This window comes from Camelus dromedarius, chromosome 2 (assembly GCF_036321535.1).
Source record: "Camelus dromedarius isolate mCamDro1 chromosome 2, mCamDro1.pat, whole genome shotgun sequence".
In the NCBI taxonomy this organism is placed as follows: Eukaryota; Metazoa; Chordata; class Mammalia; order Artiodactyla; family Camelidae; genus Camelus; species Camelus dromedarius.
In genome coordinates this window covers 4,095,764-4,110,821 of record NC_087437.1, presented here as the reverse complement: position 1 = coordinate 4,110,821, position 15,058 = coordinate 4,095,764, and the positions used below count along the sequence as shown (strand labels likewise).

At 46.8% G+C, this 15,058-nt stretch overlaps 1 protein-coding gene and 2 non-coding genes across 3 annotated transcripts in view; 1 reads left to right on the top strand and 2 right to left on the bottom strand.

Moving 5' to 3' along the window:
* Window positions 1-15,058, top strand: part of LOC105088769 (collagen alpha-6(VI) chain) — a 167,767-nt gene that overhangs the window by 67,015 nt on the left and 85,694 nt on the right. Inside the window, exons 3-8 of the mRNA XM_064490800.1 lie at window positions 608-1,195; window positions 3,140-3,760; window positions 5,535-6,095; window positions 7,315-7,872; window positions 11,019-11,594; window positions 14,123-14,692. Of these exons, the coding sequence (XP_064346870.1) occupies window positions 608-1,195; window positions 3,140-3,760; window positions 5,535-6,095; window positions 7,315-7,872; window positions 11,019-11,594; window positions 14,123-14,692 (3,474 nt within the window). The remainder of the gene's footprint in view (window positions 1-607; window positions 1,196-3,139; window positions 3,761-5,534; window positions 6,096-7,314; window positions 7,873-11,018; window positions 11,595-14,122; window positions 14,693-15,058) is intronic.
* On the bottom strand, window positions 2,722-2,794 carry LOC116155826 (small nucleolar RNA U2-30). Its single transcript, XR_004139721.1, has one exon. It is a non-coding gene; the product is annotated as a small nucleolar RNA U2-30 (small nucleolar RNA).
* On the bottom strand, window positions 2,955-3,034 carry LOC116155827 (small nucleolar RNA U2-19). The gene has a single exon (XR_004139722.1). It is a non-coding gene; the product is annotated as a small nucleolar RNA U2-19 (small nucleolar RNA).

Below are 15,058 nucleotides of genomic sequence, written 5' to 3'. Positions count from 1 at the left end.
AATTATAATACTCATGTCTCATCAAAAAATATTGTATGTGGCTTTAAAATAGATTAGGGCAACCCTGTATTTATGATTTTTAGGGTTTTATAAACTGTCATCAATTTGGCTCTTTGGAATACAAAGCTAATATGTTTATAAATCAACCAGGTCACTTGTTGCTCTCTTGAATGGCGATCACAGTTGAAAGGCTGTTTTTCAGATTTCCCGGTTCAAAAACCTTGATGTGATTCTCAATTAAAATTTGTAGCCCCTTGATACAGATTGAGGTCAAACTCTGAAAGAAAAAAGAAACAAGGGGAGATTATGCACTAAAGGTATAAAAACACTTTTTTTTTTTTTTTACTTCTCTATATTCACCTCTTTGTAACTAATTTCTCACAAGAGTGACAGTTAATTTCGTGATCGGTTCAGGTAGGAGAGCGTGGGGAAAACATGAGCCCGAGAATCAAGTGTTTATTTTTCTCGAGAGAATACGCCTTATTTTCAGTCCCTTGGGAGCTACTACAAACACAAGTGAAAGTCTGTTCTCTCCCATCGGTTGGCATTAAACGTGGCAGGACTTTTTCACAGTTAGTTCTGTTTCTGCTGGTCTGTGGGTTTGCAGGCCCTGAGTACGCCGACGTGCTGTTCCTGGTGGACAGCTCCGACCACCTGGGAGTGAAGTCCTTCCCGCCGGTGAAGACGTTCATCAGCAGGATGGTCAGCAGCCTCCCCATAGAGGCGGACAAGTACCGCGTGGGGCTGGCCCAGTACAGCGACGAGCTCCACGCTGAGTTCCAGCTCAGCGCCTTCAGGAGCCGGGGCCCCATGCTCAACCACCTCAAGAAGAACTTCGGGTTCCTGGGCGGCTCCCCGCGCCTGGGCAACGCTCTCCGGGAGGCGCACAGGACCTACTTCTCAAACGGAAGGGACAGGAAGCAGTTTCCCCCGATCCTGGTGGTCCTGGCTTCGGCCGAGCCTGAGGATGCCGTGGAAGAGGCCGCCGAGGCCCTGCGCAAAGACGGGGTGCGGATCGTCTCCGTGGGGACGCAGAGTGTGTCCGAGGAGACCCTGAAGGCCGTGGCCACGGCCCAGTTCCACTACCGCCTCCGCACGGTCCGAGACCTTGGCGCGTTCTCCCTGAACATGACGCAGATCCTCAAGGAGGCGGCTCAGTCCACGGAGGGAGCTGTCAACGACATCCTTGTGGAAGGTAGGTCTGGGGTGCGTGTGTAGGGATGAGCATGATCAGATGCTTCAGGAAGATGCGTGTGCATATCCGTTCCCCAAAAGCGGAGCTGCGTGTTTGGATGTTAAATGTTGGCGAGGACCCATTTAAAACCCAGTGACCTGGTCAGTCTTGGTTTCCTGTGTTTCACTAACCATGTTGCCCGTCATTCACAGGCTCCTTCAAATTCAGGGACGCCTCCTCCCTGCCCCCAGCTATCAGAGCTGTTTCCCTGCCCTTCAGTTACCGCGTGGTTTTATTTCTGGTTCATTTAAAAGGTGAATTTGCTCCTAAAGGAATACTTGACTCCTAAAGCCACAGAATGTCGCCACAGAGTGTCAGAGCTCGAAACAACAAGAAACAGGCAGTTCAAATGCCTGTTCTGCAGAGAGGAACCTGCAGGCAGGTGCTCTTAGAGGTGATGTGACTCTGCCCGGGGCCAGGCTGCAGTCCAGAGTCGGGGCTCTGCCTGTGTCCTGTCAGCCCCACGCTGCCTGCTTCCTGCAGCTCTGCTCTAACTGAGCTTCCCTGTGTTCTGCTCCACCCCCACCTGCTGTCCTGGTGGGTCCTCTTGTACTATTCTCTTAACAGGAACAACCAAGACGGGGGGAGGGTATGGCTCAGGGGTATGGCATGTGCTTAGTATGCGCGAGGTCCTGGGTTCAATACCCAGCACCTCCATTAAAAATAATAATAAATAATAAACCTAATTACCCCCAAAAAAATCTTAAAAAAAAAAAGAAAAAGAATGGCCAAGAGTTTATGAACATCATTCAAGAGAGAGGAAGGAGAGAGCCAATAAAAAACACAATTTGCTCCAAGTGTACAAGGCCAAAGAAGTGACATAGGAAACTCACGTTAAGTCAGTTTGAATTAAATAACGTATTTAATTATCCCCAACAGAGAACAGTTTGCTTGTGGGGCTCTCTGAAAATATGGATCCTATTATGAGCCTATGTCCAAAGAAAATATTGGAACGTCAGTTGCTGTTCCATGACCATCCCTTAAGAATGTTTGGACTATATGGGAGGGGAGGGTACAGCTCAAGTGGTAGAGCGCTTGCTTAGCATGCACGAGGCCCTGCGTTCAATCCCCAGTGCCTCCTCTAGAAATAAATAAACCTAGTTACCTCTCCCTCCTGCCAAAATTAAAAAAAGTAATTAAAAAAAAAGAATGTTTGGACGATAACTGATGATTTTAATAGTGATTTTAATACAGTAACCGTGGCTTCTGTTTGTGGAGGGGCTTTTTTGTGCCAAATCCCACATGAAGCACATTGTCTCATTTAATCCCCATGACAAATGACAGCTCTGTGAGATCAATATCATTGTTAACTATATTTACAGATGGAGAAATTGAAGCTGGGAGTTTAGCTAGGATCCAGTATTTGAACCCAGGACCTGCTGATCTCAGCTTTGTTTTCATCTGATACACTTACTTCCTTGTTTAAGGGCATAGCCAAGCTCTAGTTGAATTCTCTGTGCCTTTTTTTTTTTTTTTCATTCTAATTCTGAGCTCAGATCGAGTGCAGAAGAAAGCTTCATAGTTATGAAGGTCAGTGGTAAACCCTTTTCATCATTGCTCAGAACTGATGAGCCTTTCATACACACACACCCCCGACCATTCTCAGTCACCTGTCAACAAGTTCTCAGTTATCCGCTGCCACCTTTACTTACATGCGTACACCCACACCCCTGCCACAGACAGAACCCCTTCTTGTTTTAAATGTCTTTGTCCTTTGGCTTTTCAGAACCACAGATATCATGCATCAGGCAGGCTAGAAGGTCTTCTGATGCTCACATGTGACTGTTTCCATCACAGATCCACTTTAATCAGAGCAGATCTCAGCGAAGCTCTGTGCCTCCGAAAGCTGAGCGGAGACGCTGCCCCTCCTGCTGAAACTGCATGTTTGCTCCTTCTTGCCCGCAGTGTGCCAAGGCCCCTCCGTCGCTGACGTCGTGTTCCTATTGGATGTGTCCGTCAACGGCAGCTGGGAGGACTTTGACTATCTTCGAGAGTTCCTGGAGGAAAGTGTGTCTGCGCTGGACGTCAGGGAGCACTGCATGCGGGTCAGCCTGGTGGCCTACAGCAACGAGACCAAGGTGATCAACCCCCTGAGCCGGGGCGTCAACAAGTCGGTGGTGCTCCGGGACATCCAGAGCCTCTCTCCCCAGGCTGGGAAGGCCTACACTGGAGCCGCCTTGAGAAAGGTCCGGAAGGAGGTCTTTAGCGCACAGAACGGCAGTCGGAAGAATCAGGGGGTCCCGCAGATCGCCGTGCTGGTGACCCACCACCCATCAGAGGACAACGTGACCAAGGCGGCCGCGAGCCTCCGGCGCCAGGGGGTGACCATCTTCACCATGGGCATCGAGGGGGCCAGTGATGCCCAGCTGGAGAAGATAGCATCTCACCCTGCTGAGCAATACGTCTCCAAACTGAAAACCTTCTCCGACCTGGCAGCCCACAACCAGACCTTCCTGAAGAAGCTGCGGAACCAGATCACACACACTGTCTCTGTGGTCTCGGAGCGGACGGCAACCCTCAAATCCGGTAAAGCCTTTTGCTGAGAAGGATTCTTCCCAGCCTTTCTCTCTCTCTCTCTTTTTTACCCCTTTATTGTGATTCGGTTCCTGCACAGTAAACTACACACATTTCAGATGTACAACTTGGTGAATTTTGATAGATGTAGACACCCATGCAACCACCAGCACAATCAAGACAGCTAACATTTCCATCACTCCCCAAGGGGTGCAAATTTTCCAATTCCCAATTTATCCCTTCCCACTCCCTTTACCTCTTGGTAACCATAAGATTGTTCTTTCTGTGAGTCTGTTTCTGTTCTGTAGATAAGTTAATTTGTGTCCTCTTTTTTTTTTTTTAATTTTTTTTAATTGAGTTGTAATCCTTTTACAATGTTGTGTCAAATTCCAGTGTAGAGCACAATTTTTCAGTTATACATGAACGTACATATATTCATTGTTACATTTTATTTTCACTGTGAGCTACAAGATCTTGTATATATTTCCCTGTGCTACACAGTATAATCTTGTTTATTCTGCATATGCCTGTCAGTATCTACAAATTTTGAAATCCCAGTCTGTCCCTTCCCACCCCCAGCCCCCTTAGCAACCACAAGTTGGTATTCTATGTCTATGAGTCTGTTTCTGTTTTGTATTTATGTTCTTTTTTTTTTTAATTCCACATATGAGTGATCTTATGTGATATTTTTCTTTCTCTTTCTGGCTTACTTCACTTAGAATGACATTCTCCAGGAATGCGTGTGTTGCTGCAAATGGCGTTATGTTGTTGGTTTTTATGGCTGAATAGTATTCCATTGTATAAATACACCACATCTTCTTTATCCAGTCATCACTGATGGACATTTAGGCTGTTTCCATGTCTTGGCTATTACAAATAGTGCTGCTATGAACATTGGGGTGCAGGTGTCTTTTTGAAGTAGGGTGTGTCTTTGTTTTTTTTTAGATTCCACACATAAGTGATCTCATAATGGCATTTTTCTTTCATTTTCTGGCTTATATCACTTAAAATGACAATCTTGTCTGTCAGGTGTTCTGTCTACAGAAAGGCTGGAGAGTGAGTTCCTAGTTTGGGTTTTTTTTTTTTTTTTTTTTTAACTTTAACTGGATAATAGGAAGGGTGAAGTTGGATAGAGTAAGAGCTATTGAGGTGTTGGCCTGGGGAGAAGGGGTTTCCCTTTTTATTTCCTCTTGTGTGCAGCTTTAATTAGATTTTCATGATTTCTCAGCCCCCCAAATACCTTCCTTTTGTTTCTCCCCCTTCCCTGCACTTTTTTTTCTCTCTTTCCTGGCAGGTTCCCCTGTATGTTGACTATAAAATTGTCCTCGTCTGACATGAATAAGGCCACTGACAAGCCCCCTAGTCGTGTTAATTGACTAGGAGTGGATGAGGAGTAAACCCTTGGTTCAAGATTTCAAGAAAGAGCACGCATCTACCCACAACATCCAGCTAAATACCTCCTCTCGTTCACAACACCCCACTTGACTCTTTTGCCGATAAGAGAAGTGACTGATAAAAAGCATCTTCAGGTTTTCTTTCTCATCTTTGACTGTCCAGATTGTGGGTGGAGAATTAACGCCAGCCATGTTAAACAGCCTGAAACGCTTCACTCGGCCTGCCCAGCGCCAAGATCCCGTGGCTCCAGCCAGCAGAGTGGGTCTTTCTTCCCGAGAAGCTCTGTCCCACTTTGCTGTCTGCAGAGGCTGGGACTGGTTTCCTCCCTGCCTGCCCTGCTTCTCGGTCACACTGGCCCCGGTGCCTCGCTCAGTCTTGGGTTGCCTTGCAGGTTGCGCGGACACGGAGGAAGCAGACATCTATCTGCTCATCGATGGCTCCAGGAGCGTCCAGGCCACTGACTTCCAGGAGATGAAAACCTTCCTGTCGGAGGTCGTAGGAATGTTCAACATCGCTCCCCAGAAGGTGCGGGTCGGGGCCGTGCAGTACGCCGACCGCGGGGACTTGGAGTTTGACATCAGCAAGTACACGAACAAGCACGACGTGGGCAAGGCCATCGACAACATCCGGCAGATGGGGGGGAAGACCAACACGGGTGCCGCCCTGAATTTGACCCTGGGCCTCCTGCAGAAGGCCAAGCGGCAGCGGGGAGGCCGCGTGCCCTGCCACCTGGTGGTCCTGACCAGCGGCGCGGCCCACGACAGCGTCGCCGAGCCCGCGGAGAGACTGAGGCAGGAGCTGGTCCACGTCTACGCCGTCGGGGTCAAGGACGCGAACCAGACGCAGCTGCGCCAGATCGCGGGCGAGGACAAGCGGGTGTACTACGTGCACGACTTTGACGCTTTGAAAGACATCAGAAACCAGGTTGTTCAGGAGATCTGTGCTGAAGAAGGTAGGGGAAGGGGTGGCCCTGCCTTTTTTTTTTTTTTAATTGAAGTCCAGTCAGTTTACAATGTTGTGTCAATCTCTGGTGCACAGCATCGTATTTCAGTCATACGTGTACACACATAGATTCCTTTTCATGCTCTTTTCCTTCGTAGGTTACTACAAGATATTGAACACAGTCCCCTGCGCTGTACAGAGGAAACCGGTTGTTTATTTATTTCATGCATAGTAGTTAGTATCTGCAACTCTCAAAGTCCCAGTTTATCCTTCCCACCCCCTTTCCGGCCTTGCCTTTTGACTTCAGCGCCCACGCTGCCTTCCTGCCCCATCTGACATCACAGGTGTAGAGAAACAGCACAAGTGTCCTGGCAGAGACTGGTTGAGTTGTGTAGCTGTTTATTCTCAAGAACAAAACTAAGGACCCGTTAAGGTGTTGCTCTAATTAGTATCTGAAGGGTAAGAAAGATACTTGGAGGCATTCATATTCATTGGTTTCTATTAAGTATTAATTAGCATCTTCCCACAAATCCATGGGAGGGGAGATCTATGATTAGATACCACATGTCCAGTATGATCAGCTGATTTCTGATTTTAACGAGCATTTCAGGTTTATTTGCATTGCTTTTTGATAATTCTTTTGGGGGAGGTAATGAGGTTTATTTATTTTAGTTATTGTGAACAGAGGTACTAGGGTTGAGCCCAGGACCTCGTGCATGCTAAGCACATGCTCTCCCACTGAGCTCTACCCTCCCTGCTTGATTGCTTTTTAATAAAACTTGTGCGGAATCTTGTAGAGCTGGCTGGATCAGTAGTTTTCAACCAGGGATGATTTTGCCCTGCCGGGGGAGAGCTGGCCATGTGTAGAGACATTTTTGGTTGTCACAATCAAAGGAGGGTGACTGGCATCTAAGGAGGTAGAGGTCAGGGAGGCTGCTAAACATCCTAGACTCTCCTGCAGTGCGTGGATTTCCCTCCACAGTAAGAATTTTCCAGCCCCCAATGTCAGCAGTGCTGAGGTTGAAAAGCCCCAAGTCGTACATTACTAACTAACCAATAGCCTAGTCTCACTTTTATGGCCTCCAATGCCTTATTTACCAGCAAAGAGTCCTTACCAAGCACGCACTGAACTCTGATAGGGAATTATTTGTGTTTAGGGTCTCCCCATTCACTCTTCATCTTTTTACATGAAGCCAAGTTGAATTAAACACCTCCTTTCTCCCGTGCAGCCTGCAAGGAGATGAAGGCAGACATCATGTTTCTGGTGGACAGTTCTGGCAGTATAGGACTGGACAACTTCATCAAAATGAAAACATTTATGAAAAACCTGGTGAGCAAATCTCAGATTGGGGCAGACTGGGTGCGGATCGGCTTGGTCCAGTTCAGCCACGTCAACAAGGAAGAGTTCCAGCTCGACACATATGGGTCCCAGGGGGACATTACAGATGCCATAGACCGAATGGCTCACATTGGAGAGACCACCTTGACCGGCAGTGCCCTGACCTTCGTGTCTCAGTACTTCAGCCCGGCCAAGGGGGCCCGGCCCAGTGTCAGGAAGTTCCTCATCCTCATCACGGATGGTGAGGCTCAGGATGCCGTCAAGGAGCCAGCGGTGGCGCTCCGGCAAGAAGGCATCATCATCTACTCTGTGGGCGTGTTCGGCTCCAACGTCACCCAGCTCGAGGAGATCAGCGGCAGGCCGGAGATGGTCTTCTACGTTGAGAATTTTGACATCCTCCAGCACATTGAAGATGACCTCGTTTTCGGGATCTGCAGCCCTCGGGAAGGTAGGTGTGGGCGTATCCATCCGGGGCACTAGCCAGACACCAAACTTCCATCTCAGCCATTGTTTCTTTTTTTTTTTGTCTGTTTTTGTTGTTTTGGACGGGGGAGCGGGGGCTATTGTTGTTGTCGTTGTTGTTTTGGTTTTTTTGAAGGTGGGGAGGTAATTAGGTTTATTTATTTTTAGAAGAGGTACTGGAGATTGGACCCATGACCTCGTGCGTGCTAAACACGCACCCTACCACTTGAGCTATGCCCTCCCCCCCTTTTTTTAATTATTGAAGTAGAGTTGATTTACAATGTTGTGTTAGTTTCTGGTGTACAGCGTAGTGATTCAGTTATACATATATATTCTTTCTCACATTCTTTTTCATGACAGGTTATTAGAAGAGAGTGAATATAGTTCCCTGGGCTGTACAGTAGGACCTTGTGGAGTCATTTTTCTTGGACTAACTAGACTACTATTTGAACAGTGTAAACTTTGAGTTTAATTGAAATGTTTATCCTGGTGGCTTTTGACCTACATACAAAAATGTGAGTTTTCTCAATGGAACCATTCCTTAGATAGTAAGGAACACTTTTTGTTCGTGTGTTTTGGGTTTTGGTGTTTTTCCTCACTCTGCATATTGATTTTTAAATTTTTAAATTTATTTTATTTATTTTTTAATTAAAGTATGGTCAGTTACATTTTTGTTCCATCTAGATTCTTCCCCATTTGTAGACAAAACAGCTGGTTAAGAAAAACGGTATTATACTGGATTTTAGGTCTGGGTCCCAAGAAGCAGAGTCAGGGATTCTTGTGGAAGTGGGGTTTTGTTTTTTTTTTTTTTTAATTGACGCAATAGTTTGTTTACAATGTGTTCATTTCTGGTGCCCAGCATGGTGATTCAGTTATATATGTGTGTATGTGTGTGTGTTATATATTCCTTTTCATATACTTTTTCATTATAGGCTATTACAAGGTACTGAATATAGTTCCCTGTGCTGTACAGTAGGACCTTGTTGTTTATCTATTTTAAATATAGTAGTTAGTATCTGCAAATCCCAAACTCCCAATTTTTCCTTCCCCACCTCCTTCCCACACCCCACTCCAGTAACAAGTTTCTTTCTGTGTCTGAGAGTCTGTTTCTGTTTTATAAATAAGTTCAATTGTGTCACTTTTTTTAGATTCCACATGTAAGTGATATAATGTGGTATTTTTCTTTGTCTGGCTTACTTCACTTAGAATGGTGGCCTCCAGGTCCATCCATGTTGCTACAAATGGCATTATTTCATTCTTTTTATGGATGAGTAGTATTTCTTTTCGAGAGGTGTTTTCAGAGGGGGCGTGAGGAGCACAGGATGGGCACGGGTAGGAGTGAAGGAAGGAGGTGGTCTCCCCTGGAGTCTAGCCAGGTCCCATGGGGAGTGCTGGGGTGTGAATCACATCACAGAGTAGGGGGGGAATTACATCACCTCGAGACGAGGAGCCCAGCCTCCTACAACCTGAGTTTTGGGGCCACGTGGGATCCGATAAGGCAGACAGTGGAAGGGCATAACCTCTCAGGCAAGGTGGCTCTGCTCTGACCTAACATCCACTACATATGTTTGTTCATTTTACAATTTTTAAGAACCAAGGCATATAAAAAATGAGATAATGTTAGTAAAATCACTTGGATATTTATGGAATCCTATAGAGGAGGAATGCAGTACAGAAACCTGAGCAAAGAATGCTTCAAAGGAAGTGACTAGGATAGTTACCATCCTGTTCCCACGAAGCTACAGAGTAAAGGAAGGGATAGAACACAAGCTCAGCCAACATAAGGGGCTGATTTACGCTGTCACCCATGGGGCCTGGTGACAGAGGTGTTCTGAAAACCTCTGTGAAGGAGATGGCTCTGAATGGAGTTTGGAAGGGAAAGAGGAACATGGTTATTCAAATAACAGTTCTGTTCAACCCCCACTAGGTTTGCTGACTATGGTATGTATCTGGTGGAAGAGGGATATTTCCTGGTAACTCCACCCAGAATAAACTGGAACTCTTTGAAGGGTGCCAACACTGAGCAGTCTACCCCCGACCCCCTGGGTAATGCACGCAGGCTCCCCAGGGCAACCAAAGGCCAGAGAAACATAGTTTCTTCTTTCGTGGACATAGTATTTCTGGAGACTTTGGTCATGACTCTGTACACATGGCCTCTAGGCACTGGGGAAGGGCACTGGCTCTGGCATTTGCAACAGTCACACCACGTAGCAAGCAAGGGGCTGCCTAAGAAGGGGACGTGGGGGTGGGGGTGGGGGTCCCTTCTCACAATTCTGTTTCTCCAGAATGGATGAGTTAACATTTGGAACCCACTCTCAAAGGCCTGTGGAGAGATTATGGACTAAGTGGACTAAATCATTCCATTTCTCGGGAATGAGTGAGTTGGAGTTTGGAACTCTGCACTTGGACGGAGAATGTGCTAGACCCACAAACTACTTGGGTCTTTCTTGCTTTACTTTTCCCTGGCATTGACGCCATGTTTAAAAACGTTCACTAGACCATCAGGCAGGGATCCCTTGTTGGGGCCAAGTGTGAAATGGATTATTTCTATGATGAGGCCCAACCATGAAAACAGATAACGTTTCCAGGAAGTCAAAAAGGGAACAAATGTAACCTTGAAAAGCCAGCCATGTATAACCGTGAAAAAATACATCGTGGCCAAATTCATGTTCATTCAGTCATTTCCCCAAGGTCTAGCTCAAGAATGAAATCTCATGATCCCCATGGCTTTAAAAAACTAAATAGACAAATTTGCATAAATGGAAGCACATGCTGAAGGCACCACTTATATAGGAAAATTTCTACAGAATGGTGATTTTTTTTTTTTTTTATCTGAAAGCCCATGACATGTTCGTTTCCGATGACCCCGTGACTGTCTCCCCACCGGCTCCAGCAGGCTTCATGTCACATCTGCCTTGTCCTAAAGGCTCACCTAAATGAGCATCCCCATGTACTCGCCACCCAAGGGGATCTGTGCCATGTCTGCTACCCAGGGATCAGGCGTTCTGATGAGTAAACAGCTTGGTGACAGGGAGAGGAGACGCTGGCAATTGACAAGCAGGTGGGGGGAGGGGATGCCCCGGGATGCACAAAGCTCATCTCCTACGGTTGTCCTTTCTCCGCCTCTTCCAGAGTGCAAGCGCATTGAGGTTTTGGACGTCGTGTTTGTGATTGACAGCTCTGGCAGCATCGACCAGGATGAGTATAATACCATGAAGGATTTCATGGTCGACTTGGTGAAGAAAGCTGACGTGGGCAAGAACAAGGTCCGGTTTGGGGCTCTGAAATACGCCGACGACCCGGAGGTGCTGTTCTATCTGGACCACCTTGACACAAAATGGGAGGTGATTTCGGTGCTCCGGAATGACCAGCCCATGGGGGGCAACACCTATACAGCCGAGGCCCTGGGCTTCTCAGACCACATGTTCACCGAAGCCCGGGGCAGCCGCCTGGACAAGGGGGTCCCCCAGGTCCTCATCGTGATCACCGACGGGGAGTCCCATGATGCTGACAAGCTCAATGCCACAGCCAGGGCCTTGCGGGACAAGGGCATTCTTGTCCTGGCCGTGGGGATCGCGGGGGCCAACCCCGTGGAGCTGCTGGCCATGGCGGGATCGAGCGACAAGTACTTCTTCGTGGAAACTTTCGGAGGCCTGAAGGGGATATTTTCAGACGTGTCCGCCAGTGTGTGTAACTCTTCAAAAGTAGGTAAGGTTTGTCCATGAAGTTTTTCTTTATGATCAGCAGCGGTCAAAGCACTAGCCCTCGGGGGCAAGTTCTCCAGGGTGGAGGGGAGAGAAGGGGTGCTGGTGGTCTGGTAGAAATGCCCACGCTGTGGAATCCCAGGTTGGAAAGGCCTCAAGGGAGTTTCCTCGGGTTTCTGTGACAGTCCTGCTTGCTTCTGCCTCAACTCTAACGAAGACGGGAAAGCCACCGTTTTCCAACAGCCTTTATTTACTGGCACACAGATTTGTTTACACACCACTTTCACTCCTTAGTTCTTCCTGCTCCTGATGCAAGAAATCAAGTTCCTCTCTCCCTGAGAACCGGTGATCACGGCCTGAGGTCCTCTCCCCTCCAGTCTGGAAGTGCCCTTGACCCTGCACCCATGTCTGTTACAGCTGTGAGCTCGTTGAAAACGCAGAGCCCCTCACCAAACACAAATGAGGGGGCCTGTGCCCAAGTCTACCGAAACCATGTAGAATGATTGGTTTCATTCTGTTTTGTTTGCATAGTCTATTTGACCAGGATTTGAGATTAAAACTAAGATATTGTTGTCCCACCAAAGTTTTTGGTCTCAGGATCTCTTTACAGTCACATTTAGTGATGACCCTGTGCTTTGTTTGGCTGGATTATATCTGCTCATATTTATTGCATTTGAAATTAAAATTGAGTCATCGGTAAAATATTTCTCCATTTATTAAAAATAATAATATATCAAGTCCATGTTGACATAAATAATATATTTTTAATGAAATACAACTGAATTTTCTGAAGCAAAAAAAGAAGAATGATGTTATTTTATATTTTGAAAATCTGTTTAGTGTCTGGCTTAATAAAAGACAGCTAGATTCTTTAAAAAAAAAAAAAAAAAAGCAAAATAAAATAAAATAAAACATGGAGCCCAATGTTAAGCACTCGATTTTAGCCTCAGATGTTTCCAGAGCAGAATGCCTGTGGGACTTCTTTTGCCCACGATGTTGGGTTTCTATTCTGACAGCTGGAGATTACATTGCCACATCCATGTATGTATATTTTCATTCATTCATTCATTCAGCTGCCATTTTCCACTTTGGTTTCAAAGGGAGATTGTGGTCTATTAAAATTCCTTAGTATTTTTAGGGGGATATGTTTTACTAAAAAATACTAAGTGTTTTTATTAGATGAATTAATGTGAATCCAGGATTTCAGTATCTTGGTGCAGTTCTTTTTAAAAATTATTTAGCTTATTCTGTTTTTCGTCTGCCTGGCCTCCTGAGAATACAGCTACTATCTTTTTCTTTCACAAAGCTAACAAAATACATCTGGATCTTACAGAATACTGGGATGAACCTCTTACCTTCTGTTGGCCAGTATCTAAAAAAATCAATCTGCCCTTTGCAAGTCCACTGTAGAAGCTAAAATTGAATTTTTATATTAAAATTCCTTCCTTGGGGAGAAAAAAAAGTTCTTTATTTCCTTTATTTGAATCGGAGACAAAGGGATGTAACTCAGTAATCCTACTTACCATGTTTCTCTTTCTTGCTTATCTTGACTGCGGGCATCTCAGACACCTTGAATCTTTCCTGAGGTTAAAATGAGAATAAAGTTAGGTCGGTCGTGAGCTCTCTGAGGAATTCAAGGAAAGGCTAATGTTTACCAGAAGGCTAAGGAGCTCATGTGAGTGTGTGCCAAGCATAACTCATTCATTGGCAAAGATCTGTCACATTCTTTTTGTTTTGTATTTGCTGTTAATACAAAGGAAGTATGTCTAAACCATGTTTTGTTGTTCAAAACCTTTTTTCTCCAGTAGGTACTTTTGCCTATGGACACCAGAATGCAGGCTGTATACACCAGAAAGAGGCAGATTGACTAGATAGAGGCTGGAAGGCATGATTCTAAAATCTCAACTTGCCCTCGTAAATGAGAAAAGCGTTTTATTGGCTCAGCTGGCCGGTGAGGCCAAGTCAGTAACACAGACCATCTGTCTCTTTGCTTGGGTCCCTAAGTGGATGTGTGTTGCTATGTTTATCCCTGCTATGCTACTGCTGGCCATGAGCTTTCTGGAAGATTTATGGCTAGATTGCTGGTGAGGACAGGTTTTCTGTGTCACCATCCCCAGTTCGCAGGCACCTCGGAAAAGAAAATGGTGTGAGACCCAGCAGAAAAGCCAAGAGAAGCCCCGAAGGATGTGGGACTTGTTCAGTCTTGTGTTACCTTTCTGATGGGATTGTTTTTATTTCCTCTCCAATTAGTGGGACCACCAGGTGGTGTAAGATAAGAAACTACCTTCAGAAACATAATTTCTTAGGGGAGGGTTTAGCTCAGTGGGAGAGTGTGTGCTTAGCACGCACGAGGTCTTGGGTTCAATCCGCAGTACCTCCATTAATAAATAAATAAAAACCTAATTACTCCCCCCCAAAAAATTGATTAAAAATAATAAAACAAATAGCATTTCTCCATAGCTGCAAACATCGAACCGCCGCCTGCTGGGTTAGAGAAAGGATAACCATCTGATGTCTCTCCTCTTTTTGTAGATTGCGAAATTGAAAAGGTAGATCTCGTCTTCCTCATGGATGGCTCGAACAGCATTCACCCGGACGACTTCCGGAAGATGAAGGACTTCTTGGCGTCCATCGTGGAAGACCTCGACGTGGGCGCCGACAGAGTGCGCGTAGGCGCGGCGCAGTTCAGCCACACCTACCGGCCCGAGTTCCCGCTGGGCGCCTGGGGCGGCCGGCAGGCGGTGTCCTCGCGCATCGCGCGCGTCCAGCAGATCTTCGGCTACACGCACATCGGCGCCGCGCTACGGCAGGTGGGCCGCTACTTCCGGCCGGACGCGGGCAGCCGCATCGGTGCGGGCGCCCCGCAGGTGCTGCTGGTCCTCACCGACGGCCAGTCCCAGGACGAGGTGGCCCAGGCGGCCGAAGAGCTGAGACACAAGGGCGTTGACATCTACTCCGTGGGCATCGGGGATGTAGATGACCAGCAGCTCGTTCAGATCACCGGGACCGCGGATAAAAAACTGACCGTCCACAACTTCGACGAACTGAAGAAGGTCAAGAAGAGGATCGTGCGCAACATCTGCACCTCGGGGGGCGAGAGCCGTGAGTATTCCGGGTGTCCTGCCAGTCTGTTCTCCCCCTGGGGCCCTTGCGAGCATTTTGATCCATGCCTCCGGAATTCCAGTGGAACTTTTCACAGTTAGCAAGCATTTTTTGTGGCTTGTGAATTGAGATACAAGATGTCCGAGAGACTGTCTTTTTTTTTTTTTTTTTTGCTCTTGGCCTCTTGGGGGCACGTGCCCCCTTTGTGAATTGGGAATGCCTCAGCTTCCAAAGGTGGGAGGGAGAGGCCGCTGTTCGCAATCTGGTGGGTTTCAGAGCTTGAAGAACACGTCTCAGAGAAATCAACTGTTTGACAGGTTATGGCTGCCTGGCAACGGGGCTGCCGCGTGCTGGGGCGCAGGGAGT